At 41.0% G+C, this 19,068-nt stretch overlaps 1 protein-coding gene across 2 annotated transcripts; it reads right to left on the bottom strand.

The window, feature by feature from the left end:
* Positions 1-413: 413 nt before the first annotated feature.
* Positions 414-18,255, bottom strand: ccdc3b (coiled-coil domain containing 3b). Of its 2 annotated transcripts, none has more exons than XM_053439177.1 (3): positions 17,463-18,255; positions 7,017-7,191; positions 414-1,780 (listed from the first exon to the last, which is right to left on the bottom strand). In XM_053439177.1, exons 1-3 carry the CDS (start codon positions 17,819-17,821, stop codon positions 1,493-1,495), a joined length of 822 nt encoding a protein of 273 aa, XP_053295152.1. In that variant the 5' UTR covers positions 17,822-18,255; the 3' UTR covers positions 414-1,492. The 2 variants fall into 2 exon arrangements, with proteins under 2 accessions (XP_053295152.1, XP_053295145.1); XM_053439170.1 differs by having other exon boundaries at positions 7,017-7,194.
* Between the last annotated feature and the right edge of the window lie 813 nt (positions 18,256-19,068).

Below are 19,068 nucleotides of genomic sequence, written 5' to 3' on the forward strand. Positions count from 1 at the left end.
TGATTGATCAGCGCTGAATCACACTAAAATAGTGTGGGTTCCAGAAAACATTTATCATTTCTGACTTGACTATGCGGAAAACAGGAAACATTGCATTGACATCTGAAACTTACTTAAATCGATCACAGCTGTTGCAGTAGTTGCTGTTCTGCTGTTTGTCTAGACATTGTTTTAATCGACGCTGCGGAAGAATGTGATTTTAGAACATTTATAAGGGTAACGTCTATGAACACAGTCAAAGAAGCAGAACTGCTTCAGGCTAAGAAGATGTTATAACACCACAATGGGAACCGATCTGTAACTCTCAAGAAGACTCATACCTGTGAACGCCTTTTCTTTCAAATGACACTGAAAACCAAATTTAGGGTTAATTTGCAGGTTATAATCTCTGACAATAAAACCATCCACAGAAGAAGTTTTGTAAAAGTTCATTTATTTATTTAAAAAAAGATACAATGACTGGTAACACAAATGATTATGCTATTTCAAACCACATGTTTATAGTTTAGAGAAAGCACAAAAATATAGATAACAAAAGCAAATGTAGAAAGTATAATGAAGCCAACTCTCGTTTCTGACACAGAAAAAGCCTGTACCACGCCAGGCTCACTGGCTGGACTCAATGGGTGCTCAGCACCGTGTTCTCATTCAGTACAATTTGTGTTACATGTAGGAGAACTTGAAAAAAATCCCTCTTGGGAAGCAGTTCCCTGGTTGTAAAGAATCACTTGTTTCTGAGAGATATAAATAGATGAAAAGAGCAAATAAAAACCCGGCAAAGGTAGAGAAGACAAATGATGAAATAGTGGGTCTTGCATCATTTGAACTTTGACACAGCTGCTCCTGTGTCTGCACAATCATATACAGAGTCTAGGCATTGTGTGCATGCAATGCTTCCACACACAAGATTTAAAATGCTCACCTCTGTGTATTCCATGAAACCCAATGCAGTAAAGAACTATAACTCTAAGAGATAAACTCCATTCTGTGTTATTCAGACTAGGCAATTCCTCTACATCAATATGGAGCATTTAAGTGACAACATTTTTGAAATAAGAAATTTATTTAAACAACGCATAATGTGTCCAGCACAGAAAAGAAACAAATGATAAAGAAGAGATCTTGAATTTCAAATGCTTTAACATTGTCCTCATATTTATCAACTCATCTGCCAGTTTGAAATGTTTGGAAAAAGTTCTGATAGTGATTGTGCCTCCCCTGAATGAATCTAATGGAGACAGGTTCATGAGGTCCCTTTGTTCATGATAGTTTTACTGGCCCAGGTTTTACCAAGAATTACAGCAACAGGTTGTTCACCAGGGTTTTCATGAAATTTGAATTTTTTTTAAATAAACATTAAATAGTAATGAAATTGTCATTAAAACCAAATTTGTTACTTTCATCCACTCCTTGCTGCTGTTGCTGTCACCTCCCCCTGCTCTTCAACCAGTCTGCTCTGTCGCTGATGCTTGAGTGACAGTGGGTATACAGTCTAGTTTTTTAGCTTCTTGGAGAGGACCTTTTTGGGGGGAGGGTTCTTCTGGTCCTGGGTAGTGTCCTGATCCGGGTGGGGCGTCTTCGGCTCGTAAAGCTGTTTGAGGTTAAGGGTCTGCTGCTCCTTTGAGGTTTCTCGTTGGGCCTGGCGCAGCAGACGCTTCATGGTCTTCACCTTTTCGCGCAGATGGCCGTTGGCTTTCTCCAAGGTGCGCACCTTCTGGGAGAGAGTCCTCACCCTCTCTTCCTCCTCGAACAGAGCTTTCTGCACCGTGGAGCACAGCAACTGTGAAGAGAAGAAGTTCTCATGTTCTTTATACAGCAAATACAATCCATTTAAAAAGGAACCGGTTAAATTACTTTTTTGAACATTTATTCTTAAGTCTCACGCAGCTTTACATCCACCTGCAGTGTTGGTATTATGGAATTACTAACATATAAAAATCGATAATACGAAACCAAAATATGAACTCGGCCATTTTGAACATTTGGAGCCAGAAGCAGTGTCTCAATCTAGGATTTGTAGACCACATCAGCGCTCTGGTCACCAGCTTGTCCAGCCCTTACCTCTTTGAAAAACAGTTCACGAGACAGTCTCAGCTACCAGTCATGACGTTTCACTCTGTTCTCAGTTGTCCAGGTCATAGTATCTTCAGAAGTTGTACACATGTAAATGGCCAGTAGGACTTGCTTGTGTTTCTTAAAGATTTCTCATTCAAAAGGAATTTTCAACTCAGAGCTAGTTAAAAGCAAACTTACTGGAAAAATGTGTGCTTAACTATACATCAGTGTGATTACAACTAAGTCAAATGACAGAGACCATCTTTGAGGATTATTTATATGACGTGCAATTTGACTTTTTTATCTGACCTATGTCCCGTTCACTAGGATGGAGGAGGCAGGATTTATGACCTATACTGCATCCACCAGCGCTTTGGCTTCACCGTTGAGGAGGAATACATAAGACAGTTTAAACATACTTAAACATTAACCCTCCATCTTCATATTAAAGATTTACAGTATATGTTCACTTATTAGCTAAGTACTAACAGAACATGTCTAAAGAAGTGTCCATCCACAGTGGCAAACTCATGTTTCCACATAGTTCACAGCCTCCAGTGTCTTTGGCCGTCGGTCCAAAGTACGAACCTATCGGTGGCCGAGGCTTAATTTAATGGTCTAATAACACAAGAGCTCTGAGCATATACCCCCCCCCCCCCCCATTCCTCTTAGAGATGTGTCAGCTAAAATCAACTCATGTGGTTTAAGTGGTCTAACTACAGAATTTCTCCTATTTCCTTATTTAACTTAAGAGTGTAATTAAGGACAACCCCCAAAAATGTGGGAAAAGTCTCAGATTTCCCCACATCCTCTCCAGCACTGAGGATTAGTTTTATGGTCATAGTTGGATATTTCTTGTGGTGTTACAAAAAAAAAGAAAAAAGAAAGTCATTCTCAGTTTCCAAACCAAAGCTTGGCACCTCACAAATGACTGATCATTGAGGTTCAGGTTGCTCTTTGCAATTTGCTGCTCTAAAGATGCCAGGATCAACTTCTACTCAAGATTTCCCACTGTGCCGTTTGAGTGGAATTATACTTGGATTTTTATTCCGTCACGGCTCGCACTAAACACTAACTTCAGATTTTATGTATTGGTGTAACATTTATGACGTTAGACCTGAGAGATATGCTGCTTTGATACTAGATGATGAGAAAATTGCTGGCCTGCTCTTTTGGCAGACCACCAGTGCCGAAAGCTCATGGGTCTTTCAGCATATTCCACTGTTTGTATATGAGTGAGTCCAAAAAATAACTTTTAGCCTAAAAAGGAAACAGTACCAAAGGAAAAAAGTATTTCTGAGATTATACATTCTTGCAGTGGAACAGTTTGTGGAAACAACACATGCAAAGAAATTAAGCGTTACCATGTACAGTTAGTGCTGCTTTTTTGTGAACCAGCAAAAGATAACTCAGGGTCGATCCGAGACTCTAGTTCCAGATATAGAGGAGAGATAAATCTTAAGTAAGGAAAATGTGGAGACAACATACTCTGTTTCATAATACGCCACTGTGAGATGAAACCCAACATGCCTGCGAACCTTCGACAGATGATCCAAAGGCCCAGACCTTTCCTAGGTACAAAAAAAAAATGAGCTCCAGATGCCGGTGACTGCAAGCCTGTCTGCCTGAGTGTGGATTTCCTCCACAGATCCTAACGCTTCCACATGGGCCAGCGTGAAACACTGAAGTAAATTCCCCACCATCAGATAACAACCGCTGAGGGTTTTGAGGAAATGTTAAAAATGTGCTGCCGGCTGCCGGCCCACATCACTGGTTACTGCATTACTTGCTGTAATATTAGCTGCGGACTTCTCCCATGTGCTCTCACTTACGTCCCATAGGGATTGGAACTGGATATGTAACTTTATAATGTAAAAGCAGAAAGCATAAAATGAGAAATCCCTGTTTTGTGCATTCAGGTATGACTTAAACATGACACCTCCAGTTGGTTTCTATTTTCTCTTTAACAGGGCTCAGCTGCATGTAGACGAATTCTTATGTAATTGTCCGTGAAGACGGCTGGAGCCAGGAATGATACAGACGTACAATATAAACCTGCCTCTTTCATAAGCCCGTCTCACATGGACATAGTATAATGTCTTCATGCTCAGAACACTTGTTTATACCACATGTCTGACATAGAGCTTGACCAGCAAGACAGAAATTACACCTATATGGGAATATTGTCATGAGACTGAAGATCCTGAGAGTTAGTTATACAAATGACAAAAGTACCATTTCTGTAACATTGTGCTATTTCATATTATTCAATGAGACCCCTGTGCAAACAAGAGAAGCTGTGTTTCCCAAAGTTCATGTTGCTGAAGCATCAACCAATCAGTGGAGACGCCGAAGCATGGCTCAGGCATCCAGAGCAGCATAGATGGGATATAACATTACAAATTTTAGAATGAGAGAATTTTTTTTATGTATAAATATAGACATTTACAGCACCAGTGGTAATAAAGTCTCTCAGTGAGTGGAGAAGAATAGACTTTATCATGTAAAACACAGCAGCGAGTATTTACAACTAGCTAAATTACATTTATAGGTTTTAAACTGATATTACCGAAATTTAATTAAGTGATGTTGACACTGAGACAGATTAAAATAAAAGCAGCTGAGAAGGAAATATTGACTTTTTATTCTAGTTTGGTTCAAGCTCCACAAAAACATGGGTCCCACATTCCCCTCAATGCAACTCTGTAGACCCCCCCTGCCAGGTAAATGTCCATCCTGAGTTTGTTAGAGGCAACAAAGAGGATCCATGTGGAGCACCCTCAGCACCCAGCAGGACTTTAACTTTGATGTGATCCAGACTGAAAAAAAACGATAGCTTTATCTCCTTGCAAGACGGAAGCTTCTGCTCTTGAGGGAGCCTATTTGAAACCTTTCTAAGGAAAAGCAGATGGATGCTTGTGCATCCTGTGCTTTAACATAAAACTTTATTGCACCATGTTAATGGACACTGAAATCTTTACAACATGAGCAGCAGTTTGTTTTGCCTCAGTGTGCAGCCGACAAGTTGGGAGATTCTCTGCCGCCCTTCCCAACCTGATAATTCTCCATTAGTGTGAGGAACAAAAGCTGTGAGAAAAACCCAGCTTGTTAGTTTTTATTGCTGATAAATGTTCAGATGAATACAGGCCATTGGATTTGCTTTGGTCTGGATGATGTGATGGATGTAGCATGATCTGCTCTAATGTGAGTTTGTGTTTTTTTTGTCCAAACAATGGTTGCTAAGTTCCACAAAAAAAAAACAATGTCTGTTTATGGTTTTCAAAGAGGAAATCTAATGATGAGAATGATGTAAGAATGCAACGCTGTTATCTAAACGCTGCTCCGTAATTATAATCACAGGCCTGACCCAAGAGTTTGTTGTTAATGGAAATACAAACCATGTTTTCATTCTCGTTACTCATGGCAGGTTTCTCTTGTTGCTTTTATGAATTGTTAGCAAATGATTGGAAACAGAGAGAAGAGGAATGAGCTAAATCATGGGGATCATGCCAATGGTTTAGATTCATTAAAGGGGATAAAGAAGTGGTGAGTGACTGGAAACCATTTATATACTGGCATGCCGACTCAGAAACTGTGGAGTTTACAGAGCGAAGTGGAACCAGGTGTTTGCCAAAGGTGTTTTTGTGCAAATGAGCTTTGATCAATGAGGCAGTGACAGGGAGGTGATGAGTGGAGCTCATGCTTATTGTTTCAGGTCATCTTTAAATCTTATATCCATCAATATGTGTGTAACAAGCTTTACACAGGGTGGTGACTTTCAGCAGCTCTCACGCCTTTCGTTTCTCTCATCATCAATCTGCACGTGTGTAACCCAGGAGCTATTTTGTGATTAAGGGTCGTAATTTATTTTCGTGGCGTCTTCACTTACCCTGGTTCTAATTAAGTTTGCGATTTCTTCATTTCCATGAATTCCTTTAGAGAACTCCCTGAGGAAAAGTTATGGTTTTTCCAGTCATTCAATATAGTCCTCCTCCTCCTTCAATCTCTATCATGTTCTCTGGTTCATCTTGGTTTAATAATGTTAAAGTGTCTTTTGTGATTCATTTAACCTGATGGCTGTGACTAATAATGATTTTTGTTATTGATTAATCAAAAGTGTCATATTTTAATCAATAAACTTTCCAATCAATAAATTGTGAAAACTGTCTTTTAAATATAGTCCATGATTCTTTCATAGTTTTATTATGTAGACATGTTTACATCTTAATCGCATTATAACTTCCTATTAAGATCTTCACAGCCTTTTGCGACATCGTTTTGTCAAACGAATCAAATTGACAAACTAGCAAATCCCGATTAACACATAACCTGCTTGGCTGGAATAGTCAGAATATTGCTGTATATGTAGTCAATGTCGGTTGTGTAGGAACTAGATTTTTACAAAGAGGAAGAATGTGTGATGAAATAGACGACATGGTTCCACTAATACTTCTCCTCCACCATAAGTCTGATAGTGTTATAATAGTGCAATCAATTAAAATACTTTAACCAGCGCAAAAACATTATCTCCATATGATGTCGGTCAAACATTGGGGTTCTTTTCTTTGAGCGTTAAAAAATATTCTATTAAAAGAACAACATGGTTTACCAAAGTGTTGTAAATAGTTAAATGATTCCTTTAAACATAGCGAGTTCTTTGTCTGAGAGAAACCTCAGGAAATGTGCATTTGGTTTTCCATGCCTTAAGAACGTATTAAGCTTGCCAGGCTCTTTGTAATTTTCCTTTGAAAACAACAGCATGTAATATTGACCTCTTTTTGAGTGCACCGCAATACTCAAACTATTTAGGATTATTTAATTCTTTCCCTTGTGTGTTTGAATGTATTAGAATAATGATAAAAGTCTTCTGCACAAACTGAATGTGAAACAGACCACTTCAAAACAATCAGACATTTTATCAACGCTTTTATCTGTGCTGTTGTGTGCGAGCAGCCACGTACCCTGCTGTCCTCCTGAGCCTCCCACTCTGGGGTGAAGGTGTGGACCTGAGTGCCGGCAGTGCAATTAGAAAACTGGAAGAGGCTTGCAAACATGCGATGGTTGTCTGGAGTGTCAGAGAAGATGGGGTCCTGGAAGTTCACTCCATGAGGGACAATGTTGTAGTTCTCATCCATCCTGCTTGGCAGAAAGAGAGAAGATGGATTTGAGAACATGAACATCCACAAACATTTAACCATGGAAAAAACACAGACACAGATGCTTTTGCATCTCTGGTAAAACCAAAGCTGTAAACATTTTGAACAACAACATTTTTTGCGATAATGACTCCTGGCTTTATTACGAGTATAATCTAGTTAAATCAAAACCAAATGAAGAGATTCAACCTTTTTAATTGTGGAATCTGTTTCACTGAGTCTCTATAGCAGCAAACAAAGTTGGAACACACATGTCAACAGTAAAAGATGGAACGTTTTGGAACAAAACACCCAAACATTTATTTATATGCAGAATTGCTAACAGGCCCTGGTCTATTTTTCAAATTTAAGCATTATAGATGATTCCAGTCAACAAATTACAAGCCAAAGGGATCCACTCTGCATGTTTTACATCTTCTCCTTCAGTGTGTGTGTGTGTGTGTGTGTGTGTGTGTGTATGTATATGTGTGTGTTAGGGAGGAAGCAGCATTTTTTACCATACATCTGGATTCCATCTCGCATCCCTCCAGGGACATCAAAAGTTTGGTTGTGCCTATCAGAAACGGTGTATGCTTGTATATGTGTGTGCTCATGTTTTTTTGTGTGTGTGTGTTTGTGTGTTTGTTTGTCTGTGTGTGTGTTTGTGTGTGTGTGCGTGTGTGTGTGCGTGTGTGCCTGCGTGCGTGCGTGCGTGTATGCGTGTGTGCTATGAAAGAGTAAGAAGAAAGCTGATGTTTTCCCTCAACATAGAGAAGTCAAAGGTCGAATGTAAGTATAGTAACCAGGTCAGAAGAAGAGTGGATCCGTGTGAACTTGTCTGGATTTAACTGCAATGGAAAAATAAGTGAAACTGAGAAAAGTGAAAAAAACAAAACTATTTTTAAATATCATATGTGGTCAAATCTGGGGGCTCTGTCTCGCCGTTTTCTTTTGCGACAAATTTTAAAATCTCGAGAAGTGAGAAAAAGTCTGGGGTTTCCACGGTGGACATTTGGCTGAACCAGCGTGCACTCAATCTGTCTAATTTGAAGGTCCAGGGGGAGATCCTCCTCGTTGCGTTTCTCTCGAAGCGGCCGCTCTGATTTGCCCTGTCCCGAGAGCTTATTCAAATGATTGATTGGAAAAACTGTTTTAGTTGGAGACAGTGTTGTTGAGGCTTTTGTAACAGGAAATGGACATCCACTGGAGACTGCAATGGGAACCTTCCAGTTTTGGCTTCTTAATACGGTGGCTGATGTTGCAGACAGCTCCTCACTCGCTCGGTATGAATGTTTGGGTGCAATGTTGCGGAGTAACACATCAGATCAAATCAAACAGCACTTTTATCATGAGAAGTAGAGGCAATAAAGATGCATGGAAAATTGTTGGGATACATCTGTGTAACGTACAATCCCAGGGGCTCAGTAATAATATGAAGGAAGTGTTGGGAAACGTTTTATTATCCATTGCCCGTCGATACCCATACAACCTTTGTGCAAAGGAGACTGTGGGAAAACCTTTTCAGGGGGTTTCCCTCAGTTACATTCTCCAACAGAACGCCACTGCATCTGTTTACTGGAGTAATCATTGCCTCTTAATCACCAACAGATCTGCACTTGAACAGAGCTCTGTAGTGACTTAAGCTTCAGGATATTTGTGATGGAAGTCGCTCGGCTGATTACAAGAATAACGTCAGGATGCTGTCCCCATCACAACTAGGGGAAGACAAAGTGGTGCCTGGAGGTGGGATTAACTGAAACCTGCATTGAAAATCTTCTGAATAAAAGCCTTCTTTTGCCATCACCTCATACTCAACAATACATAATCACATTTGCAGTTTGCTACAAACACCAAGTTGAACCACCACCATCTACTGGATATGCCTTCTCTCCCCCACTCAGCCTGCACTCTACGGTTTCATACCTGATTTTGATAGCTTCTTCTTCTTCTTCGTTTGGTCTAATGGCCGTTTACTGTACACCTATAAAGGCGAAACACCAACACTCTCTTGTTTCTCTTCAAATCGCATAAATCTGTCACCTTTGCAACCAGTGTTGTACATAAACACGTTCAATGAACGCTGAACTGAACGAATCACTTTACAAATGATGAACTCTCACTGGAATGAAAACCGCTCGCTTTCACATAATTGTTTTTAATCATCAACGTATCGGCCATCAGGTGAAATACCAGGAGCAGGCGAAAATCTGTGTGTGTGTTTGTGTGTGTTGCGTGCTTCACACACACACACACAGGCCCAAAGGCCTCCACCCCCACTGACTCACTCGGAACAACACACACAGTGAGATGAGAGGAGCGCTACGTGAAGCAGGTCATTGACTTAGTTGAAGAACAGTGGAAACAAACAAAGAGTTTCTCTCTGGTGTGGACCAGAGAGAAACTCTCTGAAAAGCTGCTCAAAGATCAGAAGGTTGGTTTGTACCGAGCTGGAGTTCCTGTGACCTGCTCCCCTCTGACCTGCTCTCACTTTAACTAATAAACACATATCACAAGTTATTAGGACCTGATCAGTACATTAAGTTTACTTAGTGCTTGTTTGATTCGCTCCAGGGTTTATGAGGCTGCGTTGAAAAATTGACCAGTCAACGTATTACGGCTCAGTACAACATGAGACGTGACACTAACAGTCAGGACTCAGTGTTAAAGTGACTAAAGTGACAGCATACATAATCCGACACCATCAATGAATAACTAAATACATGATCGTAAATTTGTCACCTAAATCATCCCAATAAAGAACGGAAAACAAATGAACGAGAGAAGCCGGAGTGACAAGCTAACTTTAGCGTCACCTGTCAATCAATTGATAATTATGCATAATTTGAAGGCTCTTTATTATCTAAGCGAGCGAGTTATATGCATTTTTTAACCAGGCTATGAACAGTTTGAATTCTGCTCTTAAGTTGGTGTTTTCAACATGGGAGTCAATGGGAATTGACTGGTTCTTAGAGGGACCACTCAGTATACTACAGCTTTTTGCACTTCAGCATATATATAGGCTTCATCGCTCGGGCCGGGGGGTTAGTCCTCGGAAAAGAATATGTTTTTGCCTGTAGTGTCCTGCCTAAACAGTAGCTGCATCATTTTTGATTGTAGGTTCCTCATCTAATAACTTTTCATTCTACTAGATGGTTGTTTGCTGATAGATCTTTATCATTACATTACAATGCATATATTTAGCTGACGATTTGATCCAAAGCGACCTAAATAAAGTGGATATCAGTACATGATACACACAACCCTCCCTAAAATATGAAAGGAAGGAATGTATCTACACTAAAACTAAGTCCTTTTCACAATCGTTTTTTATTTGGTGGGTAAAGTTAAAAAAGTGTTGAGGCTCAAGAAATGTCAGCTCTGATTTAACATTATAGTGGATGGAGAGCTCCTTGGTACTCCTCATAGAACCAAAAGTTTAGGTCTTATAGATTTCACAGTGACTTAAAGATTTGACTCAGTGATTTTGGGGTTTGAGAGCAGTTTAATGGTCAACGTTTTAGAAGCGTGTCAGACCTGCTCTCACTCTGGCGATGATGTCATCCACTCTTGCTCTAAAGGGCAAGAGAGCTTGACTCTCATTCAAAAACATTCTCTTTTTTCTCTTCAGATCGTATCAATCTTTAATCTTTGCAAAAGCCCAAGACATCAAAGCAGACCTGGGCACTGTACGGCCCCCGGGCCACATCCGGCCACCGGGTCGCATCCGGCCCTTTGGCTGTCTGTGACCGGCCCGCGTGAGGTCAACAGAATATTAGGAATCACACGTAAATAAGAAGAGATGTGAGCTAGCTATTAGTCAGCAAAAATTTCAGCCCGCGTTAAGGCAAGAAAGATAGAGTTTTTAACGAGACATGGACTGCTAAGTATTTATTTACTGAAGTCAAAGGGAAAGCCGTGTGCTTAGTTTGTGGAGAAAAGATCGCTGTTTTTAAGGATTACAATTTGAACCGCCATTACGAGACAAAGCACGGAGAGACCTTTACGGACGAAACGTAACGAGAAGGATTGAGGACATCGCGGGAAATCTCGAGCTTCAGCTGCTAAAGAAAGTGGTCGATTTTGACTTTTTCTCCTTGGCTCTGGATGAGAGCTGTGATGTCCGCGACACAGCCCAGTTCCTCATCTTTGTATGTTGGATGACGTACAAGGGACGACGACTGGGAGTGATTTGTTCACGGAGGTAACTGCATGCTTGGACAAGCTGGGACTCAAATGGGACAAACTGGCAAATGCTACAACCGATGGCTGCCCAAATCTGACAGGGGAAAACGTCGGACTTTTGAAGCGGATGCAAGATAAAGTGAGGGAAATTAACCCACAGTCATGAAAAATCTGGAAAAGTCATGGAATTATTTAATGTTTATTTCCAGTCCTGGAAAAGTGCTTGAAAAAAATGTAATCCCAAAAGTTTTGGAGAAGTCATGGAAATTTGTTATATTCATATTTTCATGTCGTTAATTTACACTGAGTTTTAAATAATTCATATGCTTTTAAAAGAAATACGCTCAAAATATAAGTAGGCGTACTATCTCGTACTAATTGAAATGTTCGGTGTGGAAGCAGGAGGGATAATGCACTACGCCAGGGAAGTGTAGATTTAACCATGCTTGGCTACAAATGGAAAAGTACATGCCTTGGGTTACAACAGACGTCTATCAAACTATTGTCTCTTTCATTTGTGTAATTCCAGGTATACTGTATGCTTTGAAATTCTCATTGTTAGCTTAAATACTAAATTTAGTCTCTTTTGCATGTATACACTGAGATCTCACAAAATGTTTGGTCATGGAAAGTTGGTTTAAAGTTATTGAAAGTCATGGAAATCCATTGGTCAAAATGTGTATGAACCCTGTGTATTATACATCAGGAGGTGTTGTGTAAGTCAGTGCTCAAAATGAATCATGTTACTGATGTTGTAACTAAATTAGTTAACTTTATCAGGGCAAGAGCTGAATCACAGACAGTTTGTTGCACTGTTGGAGGAGCATGAGACTGAACATGGGGACATAGGCTCCCACACAGCTGTCAGATGGCTCAGTCTGGACAAAGTGCTTAAAACAGTATGGGACCTGAGAGCAGAGATTCAAGAGTTTTGTGAAAAAAAAGACAAGGACATCCAAGAGTTCAGGAGGAATGCTCAGAAGATGTTGGTTCTCTTTGGATCTACTTACATATATGAACAAACATTTTCTGTGATGAAGTTTAACAAATCCAGATACAGATCCTCTCTCACTGATGATCACCTGTCAGCTGTCCTTCGCATATCCACCTCAGATATTCAACCTGACTTCAGTGCACTTGTTCAAGCCCAAAACAGACTAGATTTCTCTCACTTAACAAGAAAAAAAACAACAACCAGCAAATGGGGTGATAAGACTATATGCAAATAGTAATAGCACTTTGTATACAGTTCATTTAAAGCTGATCTTTGGAATACTGCAAAAAAAATTCATATTTTGTTCACAACTGTTGATTAAAGTGTGATATATTGTTGGCGTTATTACTTTGCCTGCCTCACTTTTTCATTGCCTAACCATAACATTTACTCTTAACTGTAGAAGCTTATCAAATTATTATGAGTAGAATTGAGTTCAGCTTATTGGTCCGGCCCTCCTAGACTGTCCATGTTTCTCATGTGGCCCCTCGAGAAAATGAATTGCCCACCCCTGCATCAAAGGAATATAGGACCACTGATACTGTGAGATTAAAGCAAACTGACTACAAGGAGATATTTGCTGAATGAATCCTATGAAGAGTTACAGTATGTGAAGCCTGGGTGGAGTTAAATAGTCACAAGCAGTTGTTAATTCTTTCAGCTTAACGTATTCAGAGTAAGCACCTGAACAACTAAACTCAACAGTGCAATAAATGTAGGAAAAGACCATAATGGCACACAAGATGAATGACCAACACCGGATAAGTGTTCCGCTGTACCTTGAAGATCTGAGGACAGAGGGGAATGATGAGAAGAACAAAAAAGTACTTCAGAAGATTAAACAAACGTACACCATGCACGAAGTAATGTTGTGCAAGTCAAAACCAGTCAAGTGGGCTGAGTGCTGTGTGGAACCGGAGGCGGTAAAAGAGGTAGCAGATGACACTGTAATTCAAGAGCCAAGTGAGCGGCAATCAGAACTCAGACAGGAGGAAGAGAATCTGCTAAATAAAGATCTGGATCTCTTGGAACGGCTGCTGGTACAGGAGAAGAGTTTCACCGCTGTCCTCAATATCCAGCTCTGCGAAACACAGAAGACTCTTCTGAGTTTACAGACTGACTGGAGAAAACTTCAGGAGCGATACAATGAGGTTGAAGTAAAGTTGAAGTCTGAGGCCAAGTCCAATGTTGCCCTATGCTCAAAGATCCAACACCTTAGAGAACAATCAGAGGGGCAGGTCAGACAGAGGAGCCAGAAGGATGTAGAGGAGGAGGAGGATGTGAGCTCTGTACCAGCCCCTGAGCCTCCACAGGTGAGCTGTGAATGCAGCAATGAGCTGTCTGAAGCCCCAGTAAAGAAGAAGAAGAAAACTGTGTGGAAGAACATCTGTTTTGGGTGGAAGATGTTCACGAATTGGATTAATGCAAGAAGTTGGTCACGTTGGATTTACTGGCCATTTTAAATGTTTAATATTGACCAAGCTACAGCTTTCATCGAACTAAGCTGAACAAATGACTTTGCATGTATACAAAATAACGTGAAGGTGAGGGAGAGTGAACCTTCACAATCATTTTCGTTACAAGACAGCCAGTGTTGCCACACTTACGTTGAAAAAGTAATCTGATTACTGATTACTCCTTTAAAAAGTAACTTAGTTACTTTACAGATTACTTGATTTTAAAAGTAACTAAGTTAGATTACAAGTTACTTTATTAGTGACATTCAGCAGCTGCCGACAACACCCCCGCCGCCTCAACATAAAAATGACAATCACATCGCGTCAACACCCACCGTGGGCCTTCGCGATGCTTTGTTTTAATTAAACAGTCGGATTCCCCTGGTCCGCACCAGTTCTAAGTCAGCTGCTAGGCGCCAGCCGAGGCGCACTGCTGGAGGGGGCCCCCGCGCGAACGGAGGGTTCCCCCAGCGGGCGCTGTAGCTGAGGTGATCCGCGAGAAGGGCCCGACATGACACCGTGGAAAGGAGGGTGACGGGGCAACTGGTCCCCCAGCAGCAGCACGTGCCCAGCGGTTTAACCACAAATACCAATGACATCAGCCAATGATATCGGTGAAAGTCAAGTTTATTACCGATGTGCCGATGTCGGTAAACGAGGTGAATATCGGCCGCTACCGATGTTCGGCCGATACATCGTGCAACAAAAGATATACTAGTGTGCCGCGGCACGCTGGTTGAAAATCACTGGGCTACATGACTTCACTCCCACAGACGCAAGAAGAAATCAAATATATATTTTACTATTAATGACAAAATAGTAACGCACAGTGACTTGGACAAGTAACTTCAATCTGATTACTGGTTTGGAAATAGTAACGCGTTAGATTACGCGTTACTGGGAAATTGGTCAGATTAGAGTGACTGAAGACAGCACACACCAACACAAGACACTGGCCTGGCCCGCACAGCATGCTCGCAGCCCTAGCTTTGAAGTTGTATTTATTTAAATACCACCAACAGAGTTTAAAGGGTTAATTGTTATGTGCAACAATAAAAAATAAACAAATCATAAATGCAATTTTGGTAAAATTCTTACTTCTCTAAATTCCTCTCCCAGGTGCAGTTATTACCTTATTCTCAATGTAAAATAGAAACTAGTAGCATAGAAAACATTGTGGCTTAGTTTCCTTTGTTGTTGCGGTTCCATTAAGGGTTGTGCTGGTGTATATTTCCATCTTTTATTTCTTTTATCACCTTGTGCCCTGACTGGGACATCCCGATGCCATGATTTGCAATTGTTTCGGATTAAGTGAATCACGTATAGTTAATAAGAACATTTGAACTTAAATCAACTACATTGATTTGACAATATGTTTTATGTAGTCATCTATCATGAATTTGTCTAAAGTTTAAGTAAAACCTACATATACAACTTTCTTCGTAACAATAAAATATATTGGTCATACGTTAAAACATACGTTTTTACACTTGGTGTTGAAGAAAGTTTGATTTGTTTTATTGAGTCAGATTTTTGTTGCTCTAAGTGCTTTGGAGTGATTTGTTGACAGATAGTTTTGGGGTCTAAGGACCCAAAGAGGGGGGAATATATTGCTTTTGCTCTTTGCTTAGATTTATAACTATATAACACGTCGCTTTGCCCTTACTTGTGTTGATCAAACTTGGCTGCAGTCACAAAACAAACACATCGAAGGGTGCACACACAAACGTCAGTACTGGTAGCAATATTGTTTATCAAAGGTTATAAAAGCTGGAGCAGCTGTTGGAATAAACAGACCCTTCCACTGCAATTGGGCCTCTGTGTATTCTTCATGAAAATCTTCTGTAACACACTTCCTCTACCTCTACTCGGTCTACTATGCAAGTGTGATTTTTTTTATCGTATGTGATGTGTAACATACACCATACTTTTGATGTTGGCCCTGCTGCAGACCCTCATGTGGGACAGCCAGAGATTAAACTAGAGGAATGCTTTATAGTCCCTGCCCCCCCACCCCCTTCCCTCTCTCCTTCTCTCTTTGAATATCTATGTCTTCATCTGTTTAAGAGAAAAGGCAGAATGTGAGGGAAATATCAGAAAGGCCTGTCAGCACACGTTGTCTTCATCAAATGATATACTGGCTTATTTCATCAGTGCCGGGCCGACACTAAGGTGATCCACCGCTGGCTGTGCTGATAACTCTGAGCCGTAATACTTTGTAGTTTACCTTTAAGCTGTTAGGAAATGTCTGGCGCTGTAATTACACTGGCAGGAATGCAACGGACGTAGTGTTTTTTTGCAATCTAAGTGGAAACATTGGCAGGTTATTAAAACACATTATTAAACTGAAATCAATACATCGTCAGATACTGATTAAAAGAGAAAGAGAGCTGTGCCACAGCCATCTGACCGTAGGGTGTTTCTGTTCTGATCTCAGCAAAGGTATTGAGAGTTGCTGGTTTTTATTAGAGAGACAAAGAGGAGGTAAGGTTCAGTCTGTGGATTTTATATTATACTGTATCACAATGGTCTGGACGAACCATTCAGGCTTTAACGTTTTATTTGAGAAAGTCAAACAAAAAGTCACCAAACTCTAAACATAAACTTGCCAGCCGTAGCTGCTGGTGACCAGCTTTCAAGCTGGCACCTCGGTTTTGCATCTCGACAGTCTCTCCGTGTGTGTCCCTTCTATAGCTTTGCTCATGTGCGTCTCAGTCCTTGTTTCTCTCCCATGTCCCTTGTGTGTCTCTTTCTGGTAGCTCAGCTACTGACTTTGGAATCCAGGGAGAGTTTATTGGCCAACTAATCTGAGCTGTGCCAATCCCCTCTGCATGGTTCACCTAGAGGGGCTCACTGAGCCACCTCCACTTACCCCCATCACCGAATTCAGACTAGGGAGCCATCCAGTAGGGTAAGGGTAAGGTTACTTACCACTAACTTCTTTCTTTTAGTTTAAACATTTAACTTTCATCAACGTTTTCCCTGTGTGATATGGCTCCCAGGCTCAGGGACATCAAATAGGGGAGCAAGTGATGATGTAATTCAAGTGTATGACTGAGAGACATCTGGAGGTCCTTGTCTCCACAGTCTTTTACCACATGGTCCACTCCAAAACTATTGTGAAATGTGCATTTGTATTCCGGCTCTTTCAGATTCAAAGGTTTGTTTCCTTCTAATTTGCTTCCCATTGAATGTCCAGTTTTGACGGATATGCATTAATGAACTGGCTGCAGAAAACTGATTGAATATGTCAACATCATCAAATTAGGATTTTACTCTACTCCAAAGCTCAATTTTTTCAACAAAAAAATTATTACAGACCTAACATTACTTATTCCACTGTTTAGAGTCTGTCAAACAATTGAATACCTATTATATATCAAATAGTATTATCCAAGTAAAACATTCTACATAAAGGATTCAGAAAATTGTTGGCACAACATAGAAAATTACTACAATAAGTACAACTAATTTGTAACTTAAAGTTAACAAGTTAAAATTAATTGAATTGCTTACATAATAAAAAAAATTCTTTTCATTCATTTTGGATGGGACGAACAAAACCCAGTGCATCGGTGACAACAAACAGTTCTTATGTTTTGTTTTAACAAGGAACCCCAGGGACGTGTTGTGTCTCACCTGAGGAAGAAGTAGTAGTTGTTGTCCTTGGTGACACTGTAGGAGAAGCAGGGGAAGTATCCAAGGCCGGTGACATTGAACCTGGAGCCAGCAGGCACCTCCAGCATACTGCCCCACGCCTGGTCGCACAGCAGCTCGATCTCTGCGGAGAAGAGCAGGTCTGTGTCGTGCTGCCACGGCAGGTAGTTGTACATACTGTACGACTCCTTGTGAAGCGCCAGCACCTTGGCAAAGACGATGATCTCCGCCAGCTCGGCCCGGCAAGCTTCGGTCTGCGGTCTCCAGTCGTTGGGCAGCTGACACCCCCAGCTCCCACCAGGACCCGCCGCCACCAGGACCAGCGCCACAATAATCCACATGATCCGGCAAAGAGTGGGACGTCTGCTGGGTCACTGAGGCGCACGGAGGCGCACGATGGTTGTTGATGGATGAAGTCAGGAAAAGAGAAAGAAAAGACAAAACTTCTGGGTTTTTCACACCGTGCACATCCTTCCAGCAGATCTACTACTGTTCACAGTTGAAGCCCAGGAGAGATGGTGACTTCTCTGGGGTCCCTGCTCTCTGCGTAAAAACCATCGGTGGATCAGCCCAATCACAGCAGCATGCCCTGCAACAGCTTCACCTCTCACCTTTGAAAATGAGACCAGGAGGAGCAAATGCATTCAAACATGTGGGAAATAAAAACATTAAAAACTATCAACAAAACTCAACAATTCCTCCAGCTCCAGTGTTCAGAGATTATGTCGCATTTGGTTCATGCAGCAAAACCCCTCTTTGATTTCTTTACAGCAAAGTGATCACACACCGAGGTTAGAATTCAAACTTGATCAGGAGCGCCCTCTAGTGACGATGCTCAGGTATAGACTTGACGTGCTACTCAGCCAATGTTGAAAGACAGTTAGAACCTAAGAGGCAAAAGCAGCTAAACATCACCCAGGGACGAAGTTAATGGACCACTAGTACAATGGACGAGGAGTCTGGCCATGGTTCAGATGATCCCAGGGTTGAGTCTCTACTGGCTCACATTCAGAAACCTGTACGACACTATATTCCAAAAGCAAAAGATAGCATGAATGCCCATTCTGAATTGTATGTGCATGGGTTTATTAATTTATTTCAGTCCGTCCTTTTAAGTCAAAACTGAACAAGAAATGCACCTGTATCAGGTGAGTGACAATCCCTTAGTTCCATGAAAAAGTGGACTTCATATGTCACATTGTATTTGAGCTGCTGTATTGGGCTGCTACAGGCTTGCGTAGGTCAGTCACCTGTGAAGACCAGCATCATTTACCCCTGAACCAGCGCGGAGATGAGCCAGGGATGAGCCAGCCCCACGCCACTACGTTGCCATGGGTGGAACCAGGACACCAGTGGACACAGGAGCTGGGTCAGGCTGTCGTGTTGGCAAGACTTCAAGCACCTTTTCATTGCACAATATCTAATACTATGTAAATAAAATAAAAAATTAACAACCAGCAACCAGTGGAAAATTAGCTTTTAATAAATGAATTGATAAGTCGAGCAACAGAAAATTACCCGTCAACTATTTAGATATTCTAGAAAAACTTCTTTCTACTTTTAATTTCCTGTTGTGTTTCTTATTATT

This window comes from Pleuronectes platessa, chromosome 2 (assembly GCF_947347685.1).
Source record: "Pleuronectes platessa chromosome 2, fPlePla1.1, whole genome shotgun sequence".
Lineage (NCBI taxonomy): Eukaryota > Metazoa > Chordata > Actinopteri > Pleuronectiformes > Pleuronectidae > Pleuronectes > Pleuronectes platessa.

Coding starts and splice junctions, on each gene's coding strand:
- ccdc3b (XM_053439170.1), bottom strand. CDS start 17,821: ATGTGGATTATTGTGGCGCTGGTCCTGGTGGCGGCGGGTCCTGGTGGG. Junction 7,195..17,462: donor AACTACTACTTCTTCCTCAG/GTGAGACACAAC, acceptor CTTTCTGCCAAG/CAGGATGGATGAGAACTACA. Junction 1,781..7,016: donor AGGCTCAGGAGGACAGCAGG/GTACGTGGCTGC, acceptor TTCTCTTCACAG/TTGCTGTGCTCCACGGTGCA.